Below are 21617 nucleotides of genomic sequence, written 5' to 3'. Positions count from 1 at the left end.
GAACTAGACATCTCCTGGACTTGGATGTCTAAGCGATTACAGAAAATGAAAGTTGGGGACAATTATTAATTAGATTGTATTGGAGGAATAAATGGGGCTGAAAGTGACTCAGTCCCCAGGACTTGATAGTCTACTTGGCAGGGCGTTGAAGAAGGTGGCTCTTGAACCAATTGATGTATTGGTGATCATCTTTCGAAATTCCATTGATTCTGCAATGATTCCTTGGAATCCAGTTGGAAGCCAGTAAATGTCACTCCGTTTAATTTAAGAAAGTAGCAAGAGAGAAAATTGGGAATGCAAGACCTGTTAACCTGACATCAGTAGTAGAGAGAATGCCAGAATCCATCAAAATAAATGGACACTTAGGTAAAAACAGTACCTGGGTTATGAATGAGTTCCCTTCTGATGTCTGTTTGCAATTTGTATGCAAGTCGGAACACAATGCAGGACGATGTAAAGCTCATAAGTACAAGAAATGTTTGTATCTCAGATCTTTAAAATTATACACCTGTGTGTGATCACATTCGTAAGTGTAAGCATTTATAAGTTGGATGTTCATAAATCAGGGGTTTCTATGAAATAATTTGCTTGGGCTTAGACCGCATTAACTTGTGAATAGAAAATCCTTGAAACATAGAAATTAGGAGAAGACCATCTGGCCCTTCAAGCTTGCTCTGCCGTTCATTACAATCATGGCTGATCATCTAACTTAATAGCCTGGTCCTGCTTTTCCCCTGTATCTGTTGATCCTTTTAGAATTAAGTGATGTATCCAACTCCTTCTTGAAATTATAAATGTTTTGGCTTCAACTGCTTCCTATGTTAATGAATTCCACAGGCTCACTACTCTTTAGGTGAAGAAATTTCTCCTCATCTCAGTCCTAAATAGTTTATCCCATATCCTTAGACTATGACCCCTGGTTCTGAACTTCCCTGTCATTGAGAGCCCACTGCATCCACCCTATCTAGTCCTGTTAGAATTGTATAGGTTTTTCTGAGATGTCCCCTCTCCCTCTCTTCTGATCATGTTTAATGAGCTTGTTTGAGATATTTGGAGAATGATTCAAGAGTTAAGTAGATTTCTAATTACCAATGGCATAAAGAGTTATGGGGATACTGTGGGTAAAAGGCATAGAAGTGTTTGATCAGCCTTGCTCATATTAAATAGTGAAGTTACGCAATAGACTGGAGAGCTTATTCCTGTTCCTAATATGACAGAGTGGCAAAGACTGACTAAAATATTAATAAGGAGAGATACATTTAGAGTGCAAGTATAACTAGAAATATAAACACACAGTAAGTGTTCCAACAGGTCTTTAGAAAACAGTAAGAAAATTGAGTATTGATTCTTTAGAGATAAGTCTGTGAAATTAATATTGGAAAATATAGAAATAACAGATGAACAGATATTTTGCATCTCTCAGAAGAGGATATTAAAAACAAGCCAGAAATAATTGTGAGTTGGAGGTGAAAATAAGGGAACAGATTAAAACAATTGAAGGTAAATGTAAAGTTGCCATTAGCCCTACTGGACCACAAGGTTGCTCTTTCATCAGAAAGTGATGACTGATGGTGGTTTAACCTAAGGGTCACGACACCTCAGATGAGGGGAATAGTTGAAAAGGAGAGTCCAACATGAAAATCTTCACAATGCAGGAGTTGAACCTGTTACATCAGTTTGCATTGTAGACTGTTAATTAATTTGCCATGTCTTTATTTTCCATTGTTAATCCTCCAGACACACTTTCTACTTATCAGTACTTACTGCACCTTTATTTTTCTTAAGTAGTTATAGAAACATGTAATGTCTGTTTTTATATTTTATATTTCTGAGTCCTGCGACATGATGATATAAAGTTAGACACAGGTACAACCCAGTGATTAAGAAGGCAGATAGAATCCTGTCAATTGTTGCAAGATACATCAAATAATTTATAGTCGTCCAGGGCGTTGGTCAAATCGCATATGGAGCCCTGTGTGCTCTTCATCGTCATATTTAAGAAAGAACATAAAAATGTTAGAATTGGTTCCAAGGAAGTTTACTTGACTGATATCTGGGCCAGGCATTTTTTTTTGATACGAGGGAAGCACTACCGTATCAGATTCTATCACTTGCTCTGTATCCGTACATTCCGAAAAATTAAAGGAGATCTTACTGAGACATACAAGATTTCACAGTACTTGACAGGTTGAGTGATATGAAGATGTTTTTCTCTTCTGGAAGAGACTGGAATTAGGGGACATAGCTTAAAAAGAAGAGGTTTTTCTTTTAAAATGGACATGAGAATTTTCTTTTCTGACCATATTGGGTCTTCCCTAGAGACCAATGGAAGCAGAGTCACTGAATACTGTTAAGGCGAAGGTGCAAAGATTCTTGACTAACAAGGGAGCTATTAGTGTTTGGCAGGAGTGTGGAATTGAGGCCTTAACTGGATCAGCCTTGATCCTGTTGAATGGCAGAGCAGGCTGGAGGGCCCAGGTGGTTTACATGTTCAACTCTTGTTTACCCCAGCGGCTTGCATCAAATATTCTAATGTTTTCTGTTTATAACGTTCTGCGCTATGATTAATTTCCTTATTGCTTTGCATCTCCATTTCTATTTATCTATTCTCCTTTGCCATCCAAAACCCTCATTGTGATTCCTACCTTTTTAATTCTGCTTCCTCCTAAACATTTTTCCTTTTGATTCCCAGAGCAGTTTGGTTTGATTACATCACTAAGCTAATTTTGTTGCTGGTTAGCTGATTTTTTTTTTATGCTGATAGACTTTTTCACGAAACTAAGCTACATTATAGCACAATTAACACATTTTACTTATGTATATGAAACAAAAAGCAAAATGTAGTCATTCAGTCAGTGTGCCGTAATTTCACATGTACTTTGTTTAATCAATTAGTCTTTTTGTAACTCATTCAGTGTTAACTGACATCTGAAAAGAGAAATTTATTCATCTTGCCAGCAGCTGCTTCCAAATTTTCACAGCTGTGCATCATGGTTTTATTATTTTTTTGAAACATTAACTATGATTTAAATTATGTTTAAAGATATTGGAAGGTAACTTATTAGAAAATTGCCTTTTCTTTTTTTCTAATCTTCAATGGTTATAATTACCTTCAGAGGACATCACGCATAACTTTTCGTTTGCTTAGAGGATATGAGCTTCACTGGCTGGGCCAGCATTTTTTACCCATTCGTATTGCATTTGAGAAAGTCTTGCTAAGGTGCCATTTTGGTAAACCCATAATGCTGTTAAAAAGGGACTTCTAAAATTTTGACTAGTGACAATGAAGGAGTGGTGATATGGTTCCAAGTCTGGACAGTGTGTTACTTGGAGAATATTTTGTGTTTTCATGCATCTGCTGCCCTTGTCCTTTGTGGTTGTGGATTTGGAAAGTACAGCTGAAGGAGTGTTGGTAAATTTCTGCAGAGCATCTTGTATTTTGCAAGGGAGGGGTGAGTTTTTTTGTAGATGTGGTGTCAATGAAATGGGCTATTTATTCTAGAATTATGTCAATCCACATGAGTGTTGTTGGAGCTGCGCTCATTCAGGCAATTGGGCTGAATTTCATTGTGGTCCTGACTTGCACCTAGCCAATGGTGGACAGGCCCTGGGGAGTCAGGACATGAATTACTCACTGCAGGGTTCCTAGCCTCTGATCTGTTCTTGTAATTACGGTATTTATATGGTTACTGCAGTTATAAGAATAATATCTTTTGTTTTGTGTCTTTTTTTTAACTGAGGACTGAAATGTGAAAGAACTATTTTAGAGTCAGTATTTGAAAGGTTGGTTCTATGTTTGGAAAGCAAGTAACTTGACACCCATTGAAGAGATCGTTTACACAAGTGCTAACTAAAATTTATGTTGCAGATGATTTTGAGTCAAGGGACTATACAGATACAGTTTTTGTTGGCAACATTGAGTTAATTGGTCTATGGACTAAAGACAATTATGAATGACAGAGACCTTGTTTTGCCAAGTGACTCCTATGGAAACCAAGCTGAGTATCAGTGACTGGGTTATTCTTTACTAAGAGAAGCTTGATAGCATTGTTGATGACTCTTTCCATCACTTTGCTGATGGTCATGAGTAGACTGATTGGCCATAATTGGCTGAACTGGATTTATCCTGCTTTTTCTGCTCAAACTATACCTGGGCAGTTTTCCACATTATCAATTGCACTGTAACAGATTGACCGACTGTGGGCACAAATACTTCTGGAGCACAAGTATTCCTTCTAAGTATACCAAGTATGCAATATAGGAGAAAGTGAGGACTGCAGTTGTTGGAGATCAGAGTCGAGAGTGTGGTGCTGGAAAAACACAGCAGGTCAGGTAGCATCAGAGGAGCAGGACAATCCATGTTTTAGGATTAAGCCCTTCATTGGAAAGTATACAGTACGCACACATTTCACACTGCAGTCTTCTTTTTGGGATGAATTGGAAAGGAAATTAAAAGTTATGTCATCAAAATAAGTATTGGTGTAGTAGCTGCTAAATGCTGGATCTTTTAAAGTGAATTAAAATAAAATTTGATTTTAGCATTCTTTTTAAATTTTCCCTTTTCTAAATGTGATATTTATTGGATTATCTATTGACTACAGACATCAGACACTTGATCTGTTGTTTCTTAGGATGATAAACATTTGTTCCAGTCCATGAAACACTGAAGAGGTTAAAAGCAATTCTCTATAATAAACTACTGAACTGGTGACTTGAGGATTGTGTATTGTGTGTGTTAAACGTCACTTAGGTCACTTAGATTACTTACAGTATGGAAACAGGCCCTTCAGCCCAACAAGTCTACGCCAACCCTCCGACGAGCCACCCACCCAGACCCATTCCCCTACATTTACCCCTTCACCTAACACTACAGGCAATTTAGCTTAGTCAATTCACCTAACCTGCACATTTTTGGACTGTGGGAGGAAACCCACACAGACACGGGGAGAATGTGCAAACTCCACACCGACAGTCGCCTGAGGCGGGAATTGAACCTGAGTCTCTGGCACTGTGAGGCAGCAGTGCTAACCACTGTGTCACCGTGCCGCCCAATATCCTGGTAAATCTCTCCTGAACCCTCTGCAGCTTAATAATAGTCTTTCTATAACAGGGAGACCAGAACTGGACACAGTACTTCAGAAGAGGCCTCAACAATGTCCAGTATAGTCTCAACAATGTCCTGTACAACTTCAACATAACATTCCCAACTCCTATACTCAAAAGGTCTGATTAAAGGCAAGCATATTAAATTCCTTCTTAACCACCTGACACAAACTTCAAACAATTACGTAACTGAACCTTAGGTGTCTCTATTTTTAACAGCCCTTCTTTCAATTGTACAGTCCTGCTCCCTTGTTTGTTTTACCGAAATAAAATACCTCCCATTTATCCAAATTAAACTCTAACTGTTGCCCTTCAGCCCATTGACCCAACTGATCAAGATCTCTTTGTAATCTTAGGTAACCTTCTTCACTATTCACCATACAACCAATTTTGGTGTCATCCGCAAACTTACTAACTATGCAGTTTATATTCTCATCGAAATCATTTATATAAATGACAAACAAAAACTGACCCAACACCAACCTCTTTGGAACATCACTGGTCACAGGCCTCCAGTCCAAAAACCAACGCTCCACCATCACTCAGATTCCTGTCATTAAGCCATTTTTGATATCAATTGGCAAGCTCACCCTGAATCTCATGTGATCTAACTTTACTAATCAGTCTACCATACAGAATCTTATTAAAGGCTTTACTAAAATCCAAGTAAACAATGTCTACTGCTCTGCCCTCATCAATCTGCTTGGTTAGTTTCTCAAAAAATTCAATCAAGATTTCCCTCGCACAAACCCTTGCTGGCTATCCCTCATCATTCCTTGCCTCTCCAAAGGCATATAAATCCTATCTTTCAGAACCACTTCCAACAACTTAAGTACTGCTAACGTCAGACTCAAGTCTAAAGCTCCCAGCATTCTCCTTACGTCCCTTCTTAAACAAAGGCACAACATTAGCCACTCTCCAGTCACCCAACATCTCACCCACACTTATAGATTATAGAAGTATTTCTGCAAGAAGCCCTGCAATTTCTTCCCTAACTTCCCACAATATTCTGCGATACACTAGGTTAAGTCTTGGAGATTCATCCATCTTTATATTTTCCAAGATCTCCATCCTCTTCTGTAATCGAACTGTTCTAGATCCTCGTTGTTGTTAACCATTGTTCTTTACTCTTTGTGTCCACAAGTTTAGGATAACATAAGATTAGATATATTAATTCCAAGTTAAAGTAGGGAAATGTCAAGCTGGTCGGAACAGTCTAAGCTTTTGTCAATGATTAAATGTGCTGTTATTATTTTTTGAGCTTCAAATTCACAAAGCTGCCAAGGTCTGTTAGGAAAAAGTCCGTTTAAGAAAAAAATCAACTTGATGCTAAACAATTGATGACTAGATGACGCCAAAGCCACATAATTAGGGTGGATGTCCACATCTTGGTGGAAGAGGTAAGTTTTAAGCAGCATATTCAACAAGGGAGGAGAAGCTGCAAAGAAGGGAACTTTTAAGGAATGAAATCCAGAGCATTTGGCCACATGGCACAACTGCGCTACAGAAGATTGTCAGTTGTGCTGCTGAATTTTTGAATTGGAGTAATTTTTACTTAGTGATGTGAATTTATCATAGGATTTTACAAATCTATAAAATCAAATTTTGATTTATTTTCTTCATGATATAGAATAAGTGAAATTTTTGGCCATCATTGTCAGGGGGTATCACTATGGCTACCATATGGTCTTATTTATATTGCTACATGATTTTCTGGAAGATCTGTGCTGTATTGTTAGATGTTGCCATTGGTAAAAATCATTTGCCAGCTTAATACGTGAGTACAACATCACCCTCAACTTATCAAAAGTGATAGTATTCGGTAGTTCCAATCATGTATTCTTGTGCATTTCCAGTTTTTGGTTTCCATTACCAGAACTGGAAGTTGTTTGTCTTAGGCTTATTAATAGCCTGTGTTGTTGATGTTAGCCTGGCTAGCAAAATGAATTTTTATGTCAAAGTACACAAGTTTACTATTTTTTCAAAAAGATAGCTGAGTTAATAATGTGTAAGATAGCAGTTACTGCTTAAATTAGAGAAGTGCATTTTGGAGGACCTCGTTAACTAACAAGCAACAAGTGATGCACAACACAATTTAAGCTACATTGCATCAAGTTGAATTGCAAGTTGTAAAACGTATGTAAGTGTTAACAAACAACTTGTGAAAACCATGAACCAGTTACTCGCATGGAATATTGGATGCAGTGTGTTTATTGTGGAGTGTGCAGCTGAACCTTGGACTTCAATATCTGAGAGATATCAGGTTTGAGATTTACAGTTATGAGCTGCAGAATGTCACCAAGATGGGCTTTGCTTAAACAAGGTGATTCATGCTTAACTACAATATAGAAGAAGTTTGTTTGCAACTATATGTCAAACAAACTCAACATTTCATATGTCATCTTGATCAGAGAGATGGTGTCTTGTCCAGACTCTTGTAAAACCCTGCTAAAGGGAACTGTTAATGACAGCTGTGGAGAATGTTGTTGGACCATAAATTGGACAGTCCTGATTTAAATAATTATGCTGATTTTGTGTTTCATATGCAGATGGCTGTCCATAAAGGCTCCATCCCATTTACCACAATACCATAAATTTTATCTGTTACTTGCCCTCCTCTTTAGAATGTGATAGTTTTGCAGAAATTAATCAATAATCATGAGCAATCTTTGAAAAGGCGAGCTGATGGGTTTGCAGTTCAACAAAGGTAATGAGTCAGCAGCGAGGTCTAAAAAATACAGTGCCCTGATGATTATCTGACATTTGGTTATTGATCAAATTATTAGATCATGCACGAGACTAGCTGAAATGTTGCCCAATTGATTGTCACTGGCAAAAGCCTCATGGTCAGTTGCTGATCCTCTGTCAGCTTGCCAGGAAATGGAACCCTGAAGCAGTAAAAGGTGCCAACAGTTCCACTTTCAAATAATATCATTATTAGACACATTGAATATGTATCATAGGACATGGAAGCAGCGTTTTTCCAGAAAATTCAAGGGTTAGGCAGGTTTTCCCATTCTGAGGAGGGGTCACTGGACCCCAATGTTAACTTTGATTTCTCTTCACAGCTGCTGCCAGACCTGCTGAGCTTTACAAGCAACTTTTATTTTTGTTTCTGATTTACAACATCCGTAATTCTTTTGGCTTTTTTATTAAGTTTTCCCTACTGATTGATGAATCTAGACATTGACAGTTGAGCAAAGCGGATTACAATTGTTCAGCTTGCCGAGGAGGACAGTTTGAAAGTGCATAAATTATGTTGTAAGGAACTTCTACAGCAAGTAACAGAATATTGAGATTAATGAGTATTTCAAAACAAATAGAATGCCATGGCAGAAATGTACAAGCATATGCAGTGATGGTGAGGCTGCAGATGTTGTAAATCAGAAACAAAAATAAAAGTTGCTTGTAAAGCTCAGCAGGTCTGGCAGCATCTGTGAAGAGAAATCGAAGTAAACATTGGGGTCCAGTGACCCTTCCTCAGAATGGGAAAACCTGCCTAACCCTTGAATTTTCTGGAAATGTCAAAGGCTTTGTGCCCAGAGTACAATGTGGAAACCCAGAGACCCAAATCATTGATTGATTGTTTTCTTCATATGGAGGCTCTCATATCACATAGTTTGTCATCTGAGCTGACATCTGCACTAAATGCGACTGTGAAAATTTTGTCAACTTCATCAATTCCAGATGATTTCTGCCTTTTTCAGTTCTTTGAGAAGAAATGGAAGCTAAACATCAATTCCTTTTCATATTGAAGTTTGCTAGCTCTCAAGAAGCAGAATTCTGTCAAGAGTTTGTGAACAAAGGAAGAATGTAAATAATTCATGCATAATGAGTCTTAACATGCCAATCTGTTGCAGAATAAATACTGGGTGGAAAAACTGGCCAAATTGGCTAATGTACTTGAATAAACATAGGAACAGGAGTAGACCATTCAGCTCCTTCATTCTGTTCCACCGTTCAATGAGATCATGGTTGATCTGTGACCGAACTCCATATACCAGCCTTTGGCTCATTTCCTTTCATAACTTTGCATAACAAACATTTATCTTCCTCAGATTTAAAATTAACAACTGATCAAGCGCAAACTGCTGTTTGTGAGAGAGAGTTCCAAACTTCTATCACCTTTTGTGTGTAGAAGTGCTTCCAAACATCTTTCCTGAACAGCCTGGCCCTAATTTTTAGACTCAGAGGCTGCAAAGATACAATGAAACTATACTGATATACACAAAAAAATTAAATGAGTTGAAATTAAACTTCAACTTTGGAGAAGAGAGGTAAGCATGGTTCACTTCTAATGTTCAAGCAAGCTTTTAGCTCAAATCTGCTGAAAGGCTACTCTCAATTGTGGATCAACATTTATGCTCACTTCAAGGTCAGCTTGCACATTATTTCAGATCATCTGGGACAGAGCAGTTTAATTGGATTCAAAATCTATTTGCAGCATCTTCAGAAGGATCAGCTCTGCGTTTCTCTTTGAATAAAGATAAGAATTCCTGGTTCTTAGAAGTCCTTACATCTTTGAGCTCAAATTCAGAGAGCTTATCTGAAATCAAGCAATAGTTCTTTTTCAACCAACGACCTCTTTGTAAACTTAGCTTCTCTTCCCTGTCACTTCTCAAGAATGAGAAGGGATCATATTGAAAAAGTATAGATCAGGACTTCAGGTAGCTTTTCCAGCATTGAACCAAATATTTATATTCATAGAATCAGTCTCATTGTTAATTTTGCAATTCTAGTTAACAAAAGTGAAGTTAAAATTGTAGGCTGTTTGTGTTTCAGTTCAAATTTACTTTCTATCAAACTAATTTCTTGCAATATTAGTCCTGATTATTTAAAAAATATTTGGTGTACCGTGAAAAAGTTTGGGACATTGGAAGTGTGCCACAGGCTGAAGCAGTTTGGGAAGCACCGGCTGAGGCAATAAAAGGTATGGTTGCTAATGGTGGTACAATTAAAAATGAGGATGTAAGAGTAGCCAGAATTGCAGGAGACTGGGGAACTAAAGATTGGAGTTGGAGCAAGTTACAAACATGGGGTGGGGTGAAGCTATGGAGTGATTAGATGACCAGGATGAAGACTTTAACCTAGAAGGTAGTGATGGACGAGAACCAGCACAGACTATTGCACAGGATAATGTTTGGACTCATTTTTTTTTCATTTGTGGGATGTGGGCGCCACTGGCTGGCCAGCATTTTATTGTCCCTAGTTGCTTTTGCGAAGGTAGTGATGAGCTGCCTTCTTGAACGACTGCAGTGCACCTGCTGTGGGTTGACCCACGATGCCATTGGGGAGGGAATTCCAGGATTTTGACCCAGTGATACTGAAGGAACGGCAATATATTTCCAAATCAGGATGATGAGTGGCTTGGAGGGGAACTTGAAGGTGATGGTGTTCCCATGTATCTCCTGCCCATGTCCTTCTAGATGTAAGTGGCTATGGGTTTAGAAGGTGCTGTCTGAGGATCTTTGGTGAATTTCTGCAGTGCGTCTTGAAGGTACTACATACTGCTGTTTGTGTATTGGTGGTGGGGGGGGAGTAGCTACATGTGGATGTAGTGCCAAATCAAGTAGTCTACTTTGTCATAGATGGTATCAAGCGTCTTTCGTATTGATGGAGCTGCACTCATCCAGGCAAGTGGAAAGTATTTGTTTCGGACTTAAGCCCTTCATCAGGAATCCTGATGAAGGGTTTATGCCTGAAACATCGATTCTCCTGCTCCTTGGATGCTGCTTGACCTGCTGTGTTTTTCCAGCAACACACTCTCGAGTCTGGTATCCAGCATCTGCAGCCCCCACTTTCTCCACGTGGAAAGTATTCCATCATACTCTTGACTTGTGCCTTGTTGATGATGGACTGTCTTTGGGCAGTCAGGAGGTGAGTTACTTGCCATAGTATTCCGAGACTCTGACCTGCTCTTGTAGCCACTATGTTTATATAGCAGTTGAGTTGACCAGTTGAGTTTCTGGTCAATGTTATATCCCAAGATATTGATGGTGGAGAATGTAGTGATAGTAGCGCATTGAATGTCAAGGGATGGTAGTTAGATGGTCATAGTATGACATTTGTGTGGTACAAATGTTACTTGTCAGCCCCAGCCTGGATATTGTTGAATTGGAACATGGATTGCTTCAGTATCAGAGGAGTTGCGAATTGTGCCATTCTGGTCTCCTTCCTATTGGAAAGATGCTGTGAAACGTGAAAGGGTTCAGAAAAGATTTGCAAGGATGTTGTCAGGGTTGGAGGATTTGAGCTATAGAGAGAGGTTGAATAGGCTGGGCTTGTTTTCCCCAGAATGTCAGAGGCTGAGGGGTGACCTTATAGAAGTTTATAAAATCATGAGGGGCATGGATAGGGTAAATAAACAAGGTCTTTTCTCTGGGGTGGGGGAATCCAGAACTTGAGGGTATAGGCTTAGGGTGAGAGGGGAAAGATATAAAAGAGACCTAACGGGCAACATTTTCAGGGTGGTGCATGTGTAGAATGGACTGCCAGAAGTGGTGGAGGCTGGTACAATTGCAACCTTTAAAAGGCATCTGGATGGGTATATGAACAGGAAGGGTTTGGAGAGATATGGGCCAAGTGCTGGCAGGTGGGACATCTGGTCAGCATCGTCGAGTTGGACCAAAGGGTCTGTTTCGTGCTGTATATCTCTATGACTCTATTCGTAATCAGCAGGAGATTTCCTTGCCCATATTTAACCTGAAACCACAATTCTTCATGACATCGTGAGTTAATGTTGAAGGCTTGCAGGGCAACTCTGTATACCATTGGGCTGCTACCTCTGCTGGGTCTGTTCTGCCAGTGAGACACAACATATCCAGTGATGTCTGGGACATGGTGAATAAGGTATGATTTCTGTGTCAGGCTGTTGCTTGACTACTCTGATTGGCAGCTCTCCCAATTTTGGCATTAGCCACCATATGTTAGTGAGGGGGACTTCGCAGGGTCAACAGGGCTGTTTCTGCTTTTGTCTTTGCTGGTGCCAAGGTCGATACCAGGTGATCAGTCCAATTTCATTTCTTTGAGACTTTGAAGTAATTGGTACAACTGAATGGCTTGCTAGGTCATTTCAGAGGGAAGTTGAGAGTTAACCACATTACTGAGAATCTGGAGTCACATGTAGGCCAGACAAGGTGAGGATGAGTGAACCAGATGAGGTTTTCTGACAATTCACGATAGTTTTGTGGTCATCAATAGATTCTTCATTCCAGATTTTTAAAAATTGAATTCACATTCCACCATCTGCCATGGTGGGATTCAAACCCAGTTGCTGAGAATTGCTGGGACTAGCAATCCCAAAATTCAGCTAATGCCACTAGGCCAGCACCTCCACAAAGGGATAATGAATGAATGTGACATGAGAGTTGAAGAAGATTGTGTACACAACTTTGGCCTCTTTTCTGACCCAAGTTGAACATCTAATCATATACACCTTCCATAAAGACAGTTCAATTCGTCATCTATAAAAATATCCACCTCTGCTATAAAATGCTCAATTATGACTGTTATTTTCAAACATGACACTTCATATGCTTAACTGACGAGTGTCTCATCCACTCGATAAACTTGAATTTATCGAACAGTTTTATTCTTCAGTAAGTGCCATTCACGCATTTGACCTGTCTTGCCTTCAAGATAAAGTCTGTAGTGCTCAAAAAGCTTGAGACACCAAATTCATGTTTACTTAAAGATGCCATGCACCAATCTTTGCTTTGTGCAGTTATGTGTAAAAGCATTGTGTCTCCTTGTTTAACTCTGTAGCACAAGGGAAGGGAGCAGGATCATGTTAGCTTGCATGGATGCTTGGGACCGTCAATGATAAGTCAGTGGTGAGGGTGTGGAGTGGGGCTAGAGGAGTGAAAGAGTGCTTCAGTTAAGGACAGATGATGAGGTTGGGATACGAGAGGGATGAAGTGGCAGGGCTTGGGATCCTGTGTGTGATGAGCAGAAGTGTAGCGTAAACAGACCAATCCTTGAGAATATATAGGAGAGAGTGCTAACTGAGCTTGAAAGTTCAACCATGATGATGTACGTATGAAAAAGTGAAACCAGTGTAATATGCAATATTTATAAGTGAAATTTAGTTTTGAAAATCACTGATGTGCCACCTTTGGGCCCTCAACTTTTACATTAAGGGCAATGAAGTTGGCCAGGAAAGTTTGTTTTTGAAAAGCTTACCTTGTTTTGAGCAGGAAGTCACTTTATAGCCCACTCATGGCTTCAGTATTGTTAACTGATAGGTTTGAACATGACAGGAACTCATGCTGCATGATTGTGTATGTCTCCAATGTGCATGCTTCAAGTTTTAGTTGTGTCCGTATTGGCAATGGAAAAAATAAAAGAACTGGAGTAACTCTATTGGAAATGGTCTGGTATTGACAATTGAACCTCTCCTGGCATTATGCTGCAATCCCTTCCTAGCCTTATCCTTCTGTTGTTGTAGCTTTATCCTTTGCAAGAATTGCTGCTGTGACTTCAGCCACTTTTAGATAGACAGGTTCTTTTCCCTGGGATGGGGAAGTCCAGAACTCGAGGGTATAGGTTTAGAGTGAAAGGGGAAAGATATAAGAGTGACCTAAGGGGCAATTTTTTACTCAAAGGCTGGTGCATGTATGGAATGGGCTACCAGAGGAAGTGGTGGAGGCTAGTACAATTGTAAAGGCATTTGGATGGGTTTGGAGGAGTATGGGCCGAGTGCTGGCAGGTGGGTTGGACGAGTTGGACCGAAGGATCTGTTTCCGTGCTGTACATCTCTATGACTCTATGTTCTTGAATTCCCTTCATAAATCTCTGCTTCTTTTTAACTCCCTCCTTTAAAATGTATATCTTTGACATTGTCTTTCTTACTAATATTTTGTTAGATTAGCTATGCATTTTATCTGATCAGCTCAATAAGATGCTGTTCCTGCCATGAGGGTTAAATTTAGAGCTATATTTTGAAACCTACCATGTTATAAACTTGGCAATAGGGAATTTTGTTAACAACATACTATTTTGTAAGTTTTTTTTAAAGAGTCACCACATTTTTGATTCGGCTGATATTAAAGTGGAATTATCTCGATTTGAAATATAGTATTGTTACCAAGAATGAAAGTCATAAAATTTGTGATGTTCTGAATTTTTGAAGATACTCTGATCTATTTTTCTCCAATTAAATTTTTGGTAGGCTGGAACCTTTTCCTTTATGCACGCTCCCAACTTTGATCACCAGCTACTGAATCTATTTCTCTCCCTGGCAACAGTCTGATATTAAACCAGAGGGTTATGATTCAAACCAAGATGAGTTTCCAGCTGCACATTTGTGCTATCGTTAAGAATCCCTTTTTCACTTCCATAACATCAACCAATTTGCCCATGCTTCAGCTGAAACCCTCATTCATGCCTTCCTTATCTCTGAACTTGGCTACTTCTACCTGTCCTTTCACATTCTATCCTCTATAAACTTGATCTCACCCCAAACTCCACTGCCAGTATCCTCAAAATACATTTCCCATCACCAAGGTGCTTGCTGAATTGCAGTAGTTCCCTCTCAAGGATTGCCTTCATTTTAAAATTTCAAATTCTTGTTTTTAGACCAATTTGCGAACTTGTCTCTCCCTATCTTTAATCTTGTTCAGTCTCAATCCTCCGAGATGGTTTGTGGCTTGTCTAATTCTGGCCTCTGGCACATCTTGTAGCTAAGCATTCAGTAATCCAAGGCCTTAAGCTCTGGAATTCTACCCCTAGATCATCTCTAGTTTTTTAAATCCCTCTTTGACCAGGTTTTTCACCACCTGCCTTATATATTCTCTGATGTGGCTTTGTATTTTTAATATATCAGCCTTCTGAATTATTTTGAGGTGTTTCGTTACTTTAAAGATACTATATTAAATGTAATGTTTATTTCTGTTGCATTACAAGTAGAGTGAATCCTTGGTATCTACTCAAGCCATGATACTAAGGATTCATTGTATTCAATTCAGCTATTTGGGCTTTTAATTTTGATTGAATATTGTTATACATTATCAAATTGTTGTTGTCCAATCACGCACGAGTGATTTAATATTCCTGCCCAGCAGATTCTCAAATGGTTTTGTATGCAGATACTATTTTGTACAATGTAGCAAATCCCATTTAACCAGTGAGTAAGAAAGGTGGGAAGGATTTTGCTTTATGTGGCGCTTGTCATGAGCCCAAAGTACTTTGCAACCAAATAATTACATTGGTGGCTAGCTATTTTTGCTTTATGAAGAAACAAGTCTGTCAATTTATACATAGCTGAGTCTACAAAGAATAAATGAGAATAGCAACCAGAACCATATTCCAAAAGTGTTTGTTGAAGAATGAAACTGGGAAATCCCTGTTCTTTGATATAAAATCTCCCTTAACAGGCTCCCTTAACAGGCTGTTGAGGCATCCTAGGCATTAACCTGACTTAAGTGCTGGGTTCCTGGCATAAATTTAAGTATACAGTCTTGTGGCTCAGAAGGGAAAACATTACCAACTGAGCCAAGTTGATATTCAAGGAAAGTTTAGCAAGTATAACCAATATCTGTCACCTAAAATAGACCCTTCTGACTTATTGGTGAAGGACTTCAAAGTAGTCACACTTCACCTAAAATTTGAGTTTTAAGATTTAAGGAACTGTATGCTAAAAACTCTCAACTGAGGAACAATAGGCCACCAAACCTTGTTTTTATCAATTAACTTTAGCTTCCATTCAAATTAGGTTATACAGCTTACCAGTGTTTAGCTGCATTCCCTGCAATGTATGGTAATGTTACAACTTGTTGACTTCAGTATCCTTGAGCATGGAAGAGTTAAAATAAATTGTAAAATTCCATTGATCAATAAGAATTCAACTTTTGAAACAACCTTGTTCCGTAGAAGGGAAACAATACATTTGATGTATTGTTTGCAAATCAAATCAAATGTTTGGTTTTGCCTCCAATTCAGATACATTTGATTCTACCCTGCTGCTCATATTAACCAGGGAAACCGATACGGCACCTGACCCCCTTAAACATTTTTCCACCTGCACCAAAAAAAAGTTCAAACCTGGAAATCATATCAGAGACATGCATTGTAATGATTGGCATCATAAAAGTCCTGTGATCAAACATTTGTATACCTTTTCTGTTATTTGAGACAATTCAAAATTTTGTTATCATGACATTAAAATAAAGACTACTTCAGCCGCCCTCTGCTGTTTATTTTTCTTTTAGTTTTATGTGTAGATTCTTTCATAACTATCCCCACTTCTAGCTTAACAAAAGCTAGAAGCATAACAAAAGCATGATTGGTACGCATTCATGACTCCTCAGATACTGAGGAGAAAGTGAGGACTGCAGATGCTGGAGATTAAAGCTGAAAATGTGTTGCTGGAAAAGCGCAGCAGGTCAGGCAGCAACCAAGGAACAGGAGAATTGACGTTTCGGGCATCAGGGCTGGCAAATGTCTAAATTTAGGCAAGTGGCAGTCGTGCCACAGAAGTTCAAGGCAAACACTGTCTCGAATAAGAGAGAATCTCACCGTCTGCCCTTGACTCCACTACTATCAACAGCCTGTGGGTTACCATTGAACACAAACTGAACTTGACTAGCCAAATAAATACTTTGGCAACAAGAGCAGGTCAGAAGCTAGAAATCCTGTAGCAAGTAACTCACCCCCTGAAAAAGCCCATCTACCATGTACAGGTAGTTCTTCTTTTACGCGACAGTTGCTTTCTTGTGCAACCCTGCATTAAAGAAAAATCGCGCTTTAGAAACTGTGCTTAAAGTGTTGGCAATATAATCGTGTTACAGCCAACATACATTTTTAAAGTTTATGTTTTAGAATTTGTCTGTTGTGTTACAGCAAATTCATGTTAACGAAACACACATTATAACAGAATGAGCTGTACAACATACAAACCTGGAATGTAATGGAATACTCCTCACTTGTCTAAATGAGTGCAGTTCCAAAAACACTCAAAGCTTGAAACCATCCAGGACCCAGCAGCACACTTAATTGGCACAACATTTGCAAATATTCACTCCACCACTGCAGCAGTGTGTACCATCTCCAAGATTCACTGCAAAAATTTGCCAAGGCTTCTTAGACAGGACCTTCCAAACCTACAACCATTACCGTGAGAAGGACAAGGGATGAGGTATATAGGAACGTTATGACTTACAGATTCTCCTTCAAGTCAGTTAACAGTCTTGAATTAGAAATATATCTGTTGCTGGAACTCTGTTCCTAACAGCATTGAGTGTAGCTACATTAAATGGACTGCAGTGATTCAAGAAGACATCCCACTGTGACCTTTTCTAGGGCAATAAATCCTGGCGCAGCCACAAAGCTCACAGGCCTAAATTAATTAGAAAATAGTGAGGTCCACGTTCTTACAGACTTTACTAAACATATTTATTTACAAGGAATGGGAATAAAGACTTTGGCTTGTGGTTCCACATGATCTAGTATCACTGTCATGCTCATTTTGCAGGTGCTCAGCCCTTTATACGCCGTGAGACTGCACCTCTAAGTGACCCTAGAATTATGTTGGTAGTAATAACCAGCTGTGAATTATTTTGATTTTAGTCTTCCAGCCAGCGATAGTCCTTTGTGAGAGCTAAGTTTATAAGAGATCAGTCTGAACTTGGTCATTAATTGGCATCCTAATGCAATATGGCATACCAATATTTGTTTTAATACCTATATTTTAGTTAACTGTAACTGTTATATTGTTTAAGCACTGTAATCAGATCATCATCGACCTGTTTTTAACAAATTAAACTTTTGGTCCTGTTCCTCATTATGTGGACTAGGACTAAGACTAAGACTGGAATCTGGAAGAATAGAAACTAGTAGGTTATTAAATGGAAAAAGATGGCAAAAAGCTCAGTGGCACAGAGTGTCCTGTTACATTAATGACAAAAAGTTAGTACGCAGGCACAGAAAATGGAGTTGCGTTTATTGCAATGAATTGGAATATAAAGAGAGGATATACAACTGAAGGACTCTATGATTTGGGTCTCCTTACTTCAGAAAGGATATAATATCACTAGAAGCCGTTCAAAGTCAGCTCACTTGATTCATTCCTGGAATGAAGGCATTGTGAAGAACAGTTCCACATGTTGGTCTGTATTCATTTCATTTTAGAAGAATGAGAGGCGATCTTATTGAAACATAAGATTATGGGAGAATTGACACTGAGGTTGCTTTGAGAATGTTTTCTATTTATGTAGAAATTACAACTAGTAGATACAGTTTAAAAATAAGAGGTCTTCCATTTTAAACTAAGGTGCAGCCATTTTTTTTCTCGGAGAGTCTTTAGTCTGTTGAATTCTCTTCCCAAATACTGTGAAGATAAAGCCAATGAATATTTTTAAGTCTAAGCTATATAGATTCTTGATCGATCAGCTGGTCAAAGGGTATAGTGCATAGACAAAATTGAGGCCAAATCAGCTAATGATCTTACCAAATGGCAGAATAGGCTTGAGAGGTCAAATAGCCTGCTTCTCTAATTTGTATATTTATGAATATAATTCAGCCAGTTTAACTTGCCTTCTTAGACTACATTCCGCAAACCTACATTCTTCATCTTTTACCTAACATCCAGTATAGTCCTCTGCTCCATGTTGAACTGGGAATTTCCCTTTCACTGTTTCAACTCTTTCCAGAAACTATTCCACACTTTTACTCATGGTATTACTGTCAGGATAGTTTTTTTTTGTATATGGTTATTTCAAGATGTGCTGGATACCTATTTTCTAATAATAAAAGAATAGGCTGTCCTTTCTATTATGTGGTGTGCACAGATTAACTGCTGATTTGTGCAAGATCACCGTATGCCCCATTTTTGAGGGCAAATACATATACATAGCTTTTATTCGCAATCCAAGACTTTGAGCTGATTCCTTTTGACCCATGTATGAGGTCTTGGAAAAACTTTGAAACTCATTTGTGATGGCAAAAGATTGAACTTTTTGCAAGGAGGGAAGTGCTGATGAACTTTAACTTTTACTTGGTGTACAGGTTGGTGTGTCAGACTCGCAGCAGGCATAACTGTCGAAAAATTCTTCCTAGAAATTCAAATACAACAGTTTGTTTGGGAGACGAAAAGACCAAGATGGCAGACATATTGAAGCGATTTTGCTAAAATGTTTTGTGATTGTTGAAGGTCCTAAAGCTGTTGAAGAGACTCATGGGTTTTTGACGACAATGCTGAAATTATTATCTCGAGGGCAAATATGAGAATAAACACAAATACAGGTTTTTGTTGCTTAGCACTTTTCTGACAAATTCAAGAGACTTGGATCATTTGAGCTAAAGTTCTCCGTAGAGATTTATCTGAATTCATTTGTTGCAGCAGTCAGTTAACCATCAGATTCATCAGTTCCTCTTGGAAAGTTGGCATATACCCTGATGGAAGGTCTGAGTGTCAAGACGATGTTAGAAGAAATTGGCCCAGGCTGAGAGACAGGGCTTTCTTACTCTTATAGATGAATTACACTGTCCACCCAAGTGAGGTTAGAAAGTATGGTATATTAGCCTTATTAGGTTAGTTTATAAGATTGTTCTGCATGCTGATCATGTCGTCTTCCTTTGGCAACTTTGGAAAACCCATGCAAACAATGAAATGTGGTGCTATTAGATCATTTGGAGATGATTGTTGTAGTCTTGCTAACATTTTACATTTTAGTTGGAAGGAAAGGTCATCGATTATAATTAGAAGGTGCAATCTCCATGGGATAAAGTTAACAATATCCTTCCTATGTGAAGGAGACCAGACTGAAGCCTTGGAATTCTAAAACATAGAAAGCTAGTTATGTGGTCATTGAGTATATTGAAATTGAAGATTGTTACAACTTTAAATGCAGAGTGAATCAAAGACGTTAAGATAATGGGGAAGGTGTTGCTGAGGTAGAAGATCTATTCTGATGTTTTATGGCTTCCCACCCTATTCCTACTATGTTTTACATTGTTATCTTTCAAAGTGGAATAATCAATTGTGCTTATCAAACTAAATTTCTTCACTGCTATCCTTGTATAGATATTCCTGTATATTATGTTTGCAGTTGGAAACACTGATATTTTAGTTCGAGAAATTGAGCACACTGTTAAATCATGTAGAAGATAATTTAAAATGTAGCCTAAATTGATTAAATTATTTTGCAGTCTGCTTGAACAGTGCATTACAGAATATTGAGCACTGTGCATTACTGAGTACAGTAAGATTTAAAAAAACAAATTATTTTTCAGTGTACCAAAATGAATTAGTTAAATCAATTACTTATGAGATACATTTTTAAATGTATGTCATATAATGGTTGAATGTTTATACTTCGTGATTTATAATAAAAACACTTTGAATACACTTTTTTTAACTTTGCTACATTAGATTGATAGTGACATTTGTACACTTAAAAAAATTAAATGAAGAAAACTTCTTATTTCTAGCCCCGTGCAAATCCCTTTCCAATCTGCAGTTTCTGCTTGGGGACAAAGGAATATAATCGTGAAAAAAACCCAGAAGATCTCATCTCCTGCGCAGACTGTGGTAGCAGTGGTGAGTTGCATCATTTATACATCAGTAATGGAACAAATAAAACAGGACTTTTTTATGTTCAGGAATTTCATTTTCCAGCAGCATTCATTGTAAGATTATTTTCCACATTAACATGTAGCATTTTAAGTACTGTTCAAATAGGCAACCTGTTGCGATACTCAGCAGGCATTTGCTTCATTTCAGGCTTGGAAACCTTCCTTAACACAGTTCTTTTCACTCTGGTTTTGCGTGGTAGTGTGGAAGAAATCATGAAAATAGACACTTTTAAGAACTAGTTTTAGAGGAAGAGAAAAAGCTGAAATTTGACTCCCCTACCCATCCTTACTCACGTACACTGCCAGCTTTATACGAGAATATTACAGAATTTACTTATGCGTCTTAAATATGTTAATGTTAATTTCTTGTTCCTACCACTAGTTATATTGTATCTGTAAGTCTGTAAAAGAGCCTGCTGAGCTGGAAGGTTTGTTTTCAGAAGTTTTGTCACCATCCTAGGTAACATCATCAGTGAGTCTCCAGTGAAGCGCTGGTGGTATGTCTCTCCTCTCTGTTTATAGGTCTTGGTTTCTTAAGGTGGGTGATGCTATGCCTTTAAGAATTCTCATGTGTGTCTTTGTTTCACCTGACCTAGGATGTTTATGTTGTTCCAGTCAAAGTGGTGTCCTTCTTTGTCTGTATGTATAGAAACTAGTGATAGTGGGTTGTGTCTTTCGGTGGCCAAAACACCTAATTGAAGATTCATGCCACTCCATTCACTCCACCCAAGAATTCCTGAACACCATCAAAGACACCAAGGTAGAAGCAGACGGAATAATGGTCTCCTTTGACGTTACAGCCTTTTGATCTGGTTAACATTGATCTCGCTAAAGAAACACTAGCATCACTAGGAGGAAAACCAGGACCGCAAACACCAGACAAAACCAACTTCATCAGCAAAGACAACATCCTCAAGCTAGTGCACCTGTGCCTCACCACCCAC

The 21617-nt window shown here is 38.5% G+C and overlaps 1 protein-coding gene across 3 annotated transcripts in view; it reads left to right on the top strand.

The window, feature by feature from the left end:
- The window catches only part of kat6b (K(lysine) acetyltransferase 6B), a 206064-nt gene that overhangs the window by 54909 nt on the left and 129538 nt on the right, over positions 1–21617 (top strand). For all 3 annotated transcript variants that reach the window (XM_072583260.1, XM_072583261.1, XM_072583259.1), the window contains exon 3: positions 20530–20638. In XM_072583260.1, coding sequence (XP_072439361.1) covers positions 20530–20638 — 109 coding nt within the window. The remainder of the gene's footprint in view (positions 1–20529; positions 20639–21617) is intronic.

The sequence above is a fragment of the Chiloscyllium punctatum genome, chromosome 13 (assembly GCF_047496795.1).
Source record: "Chiloscyllium punctatum isolate Juve2018m chromosome 13, sChiPun1.3, whole genome shotgun sequence".
Lineage (NCBI taxonomy): Eukaryota > Metazoa > Chordata > Chondrichthyes > Orectolobiformes > Hemiscylliidae > Chiloscyllium > Chiloscyllium punctatum.
Note: the sequence above shows the minus strand (reverse complement) of the source record. Positions and strands in the feature narration are given on the sequence as shown.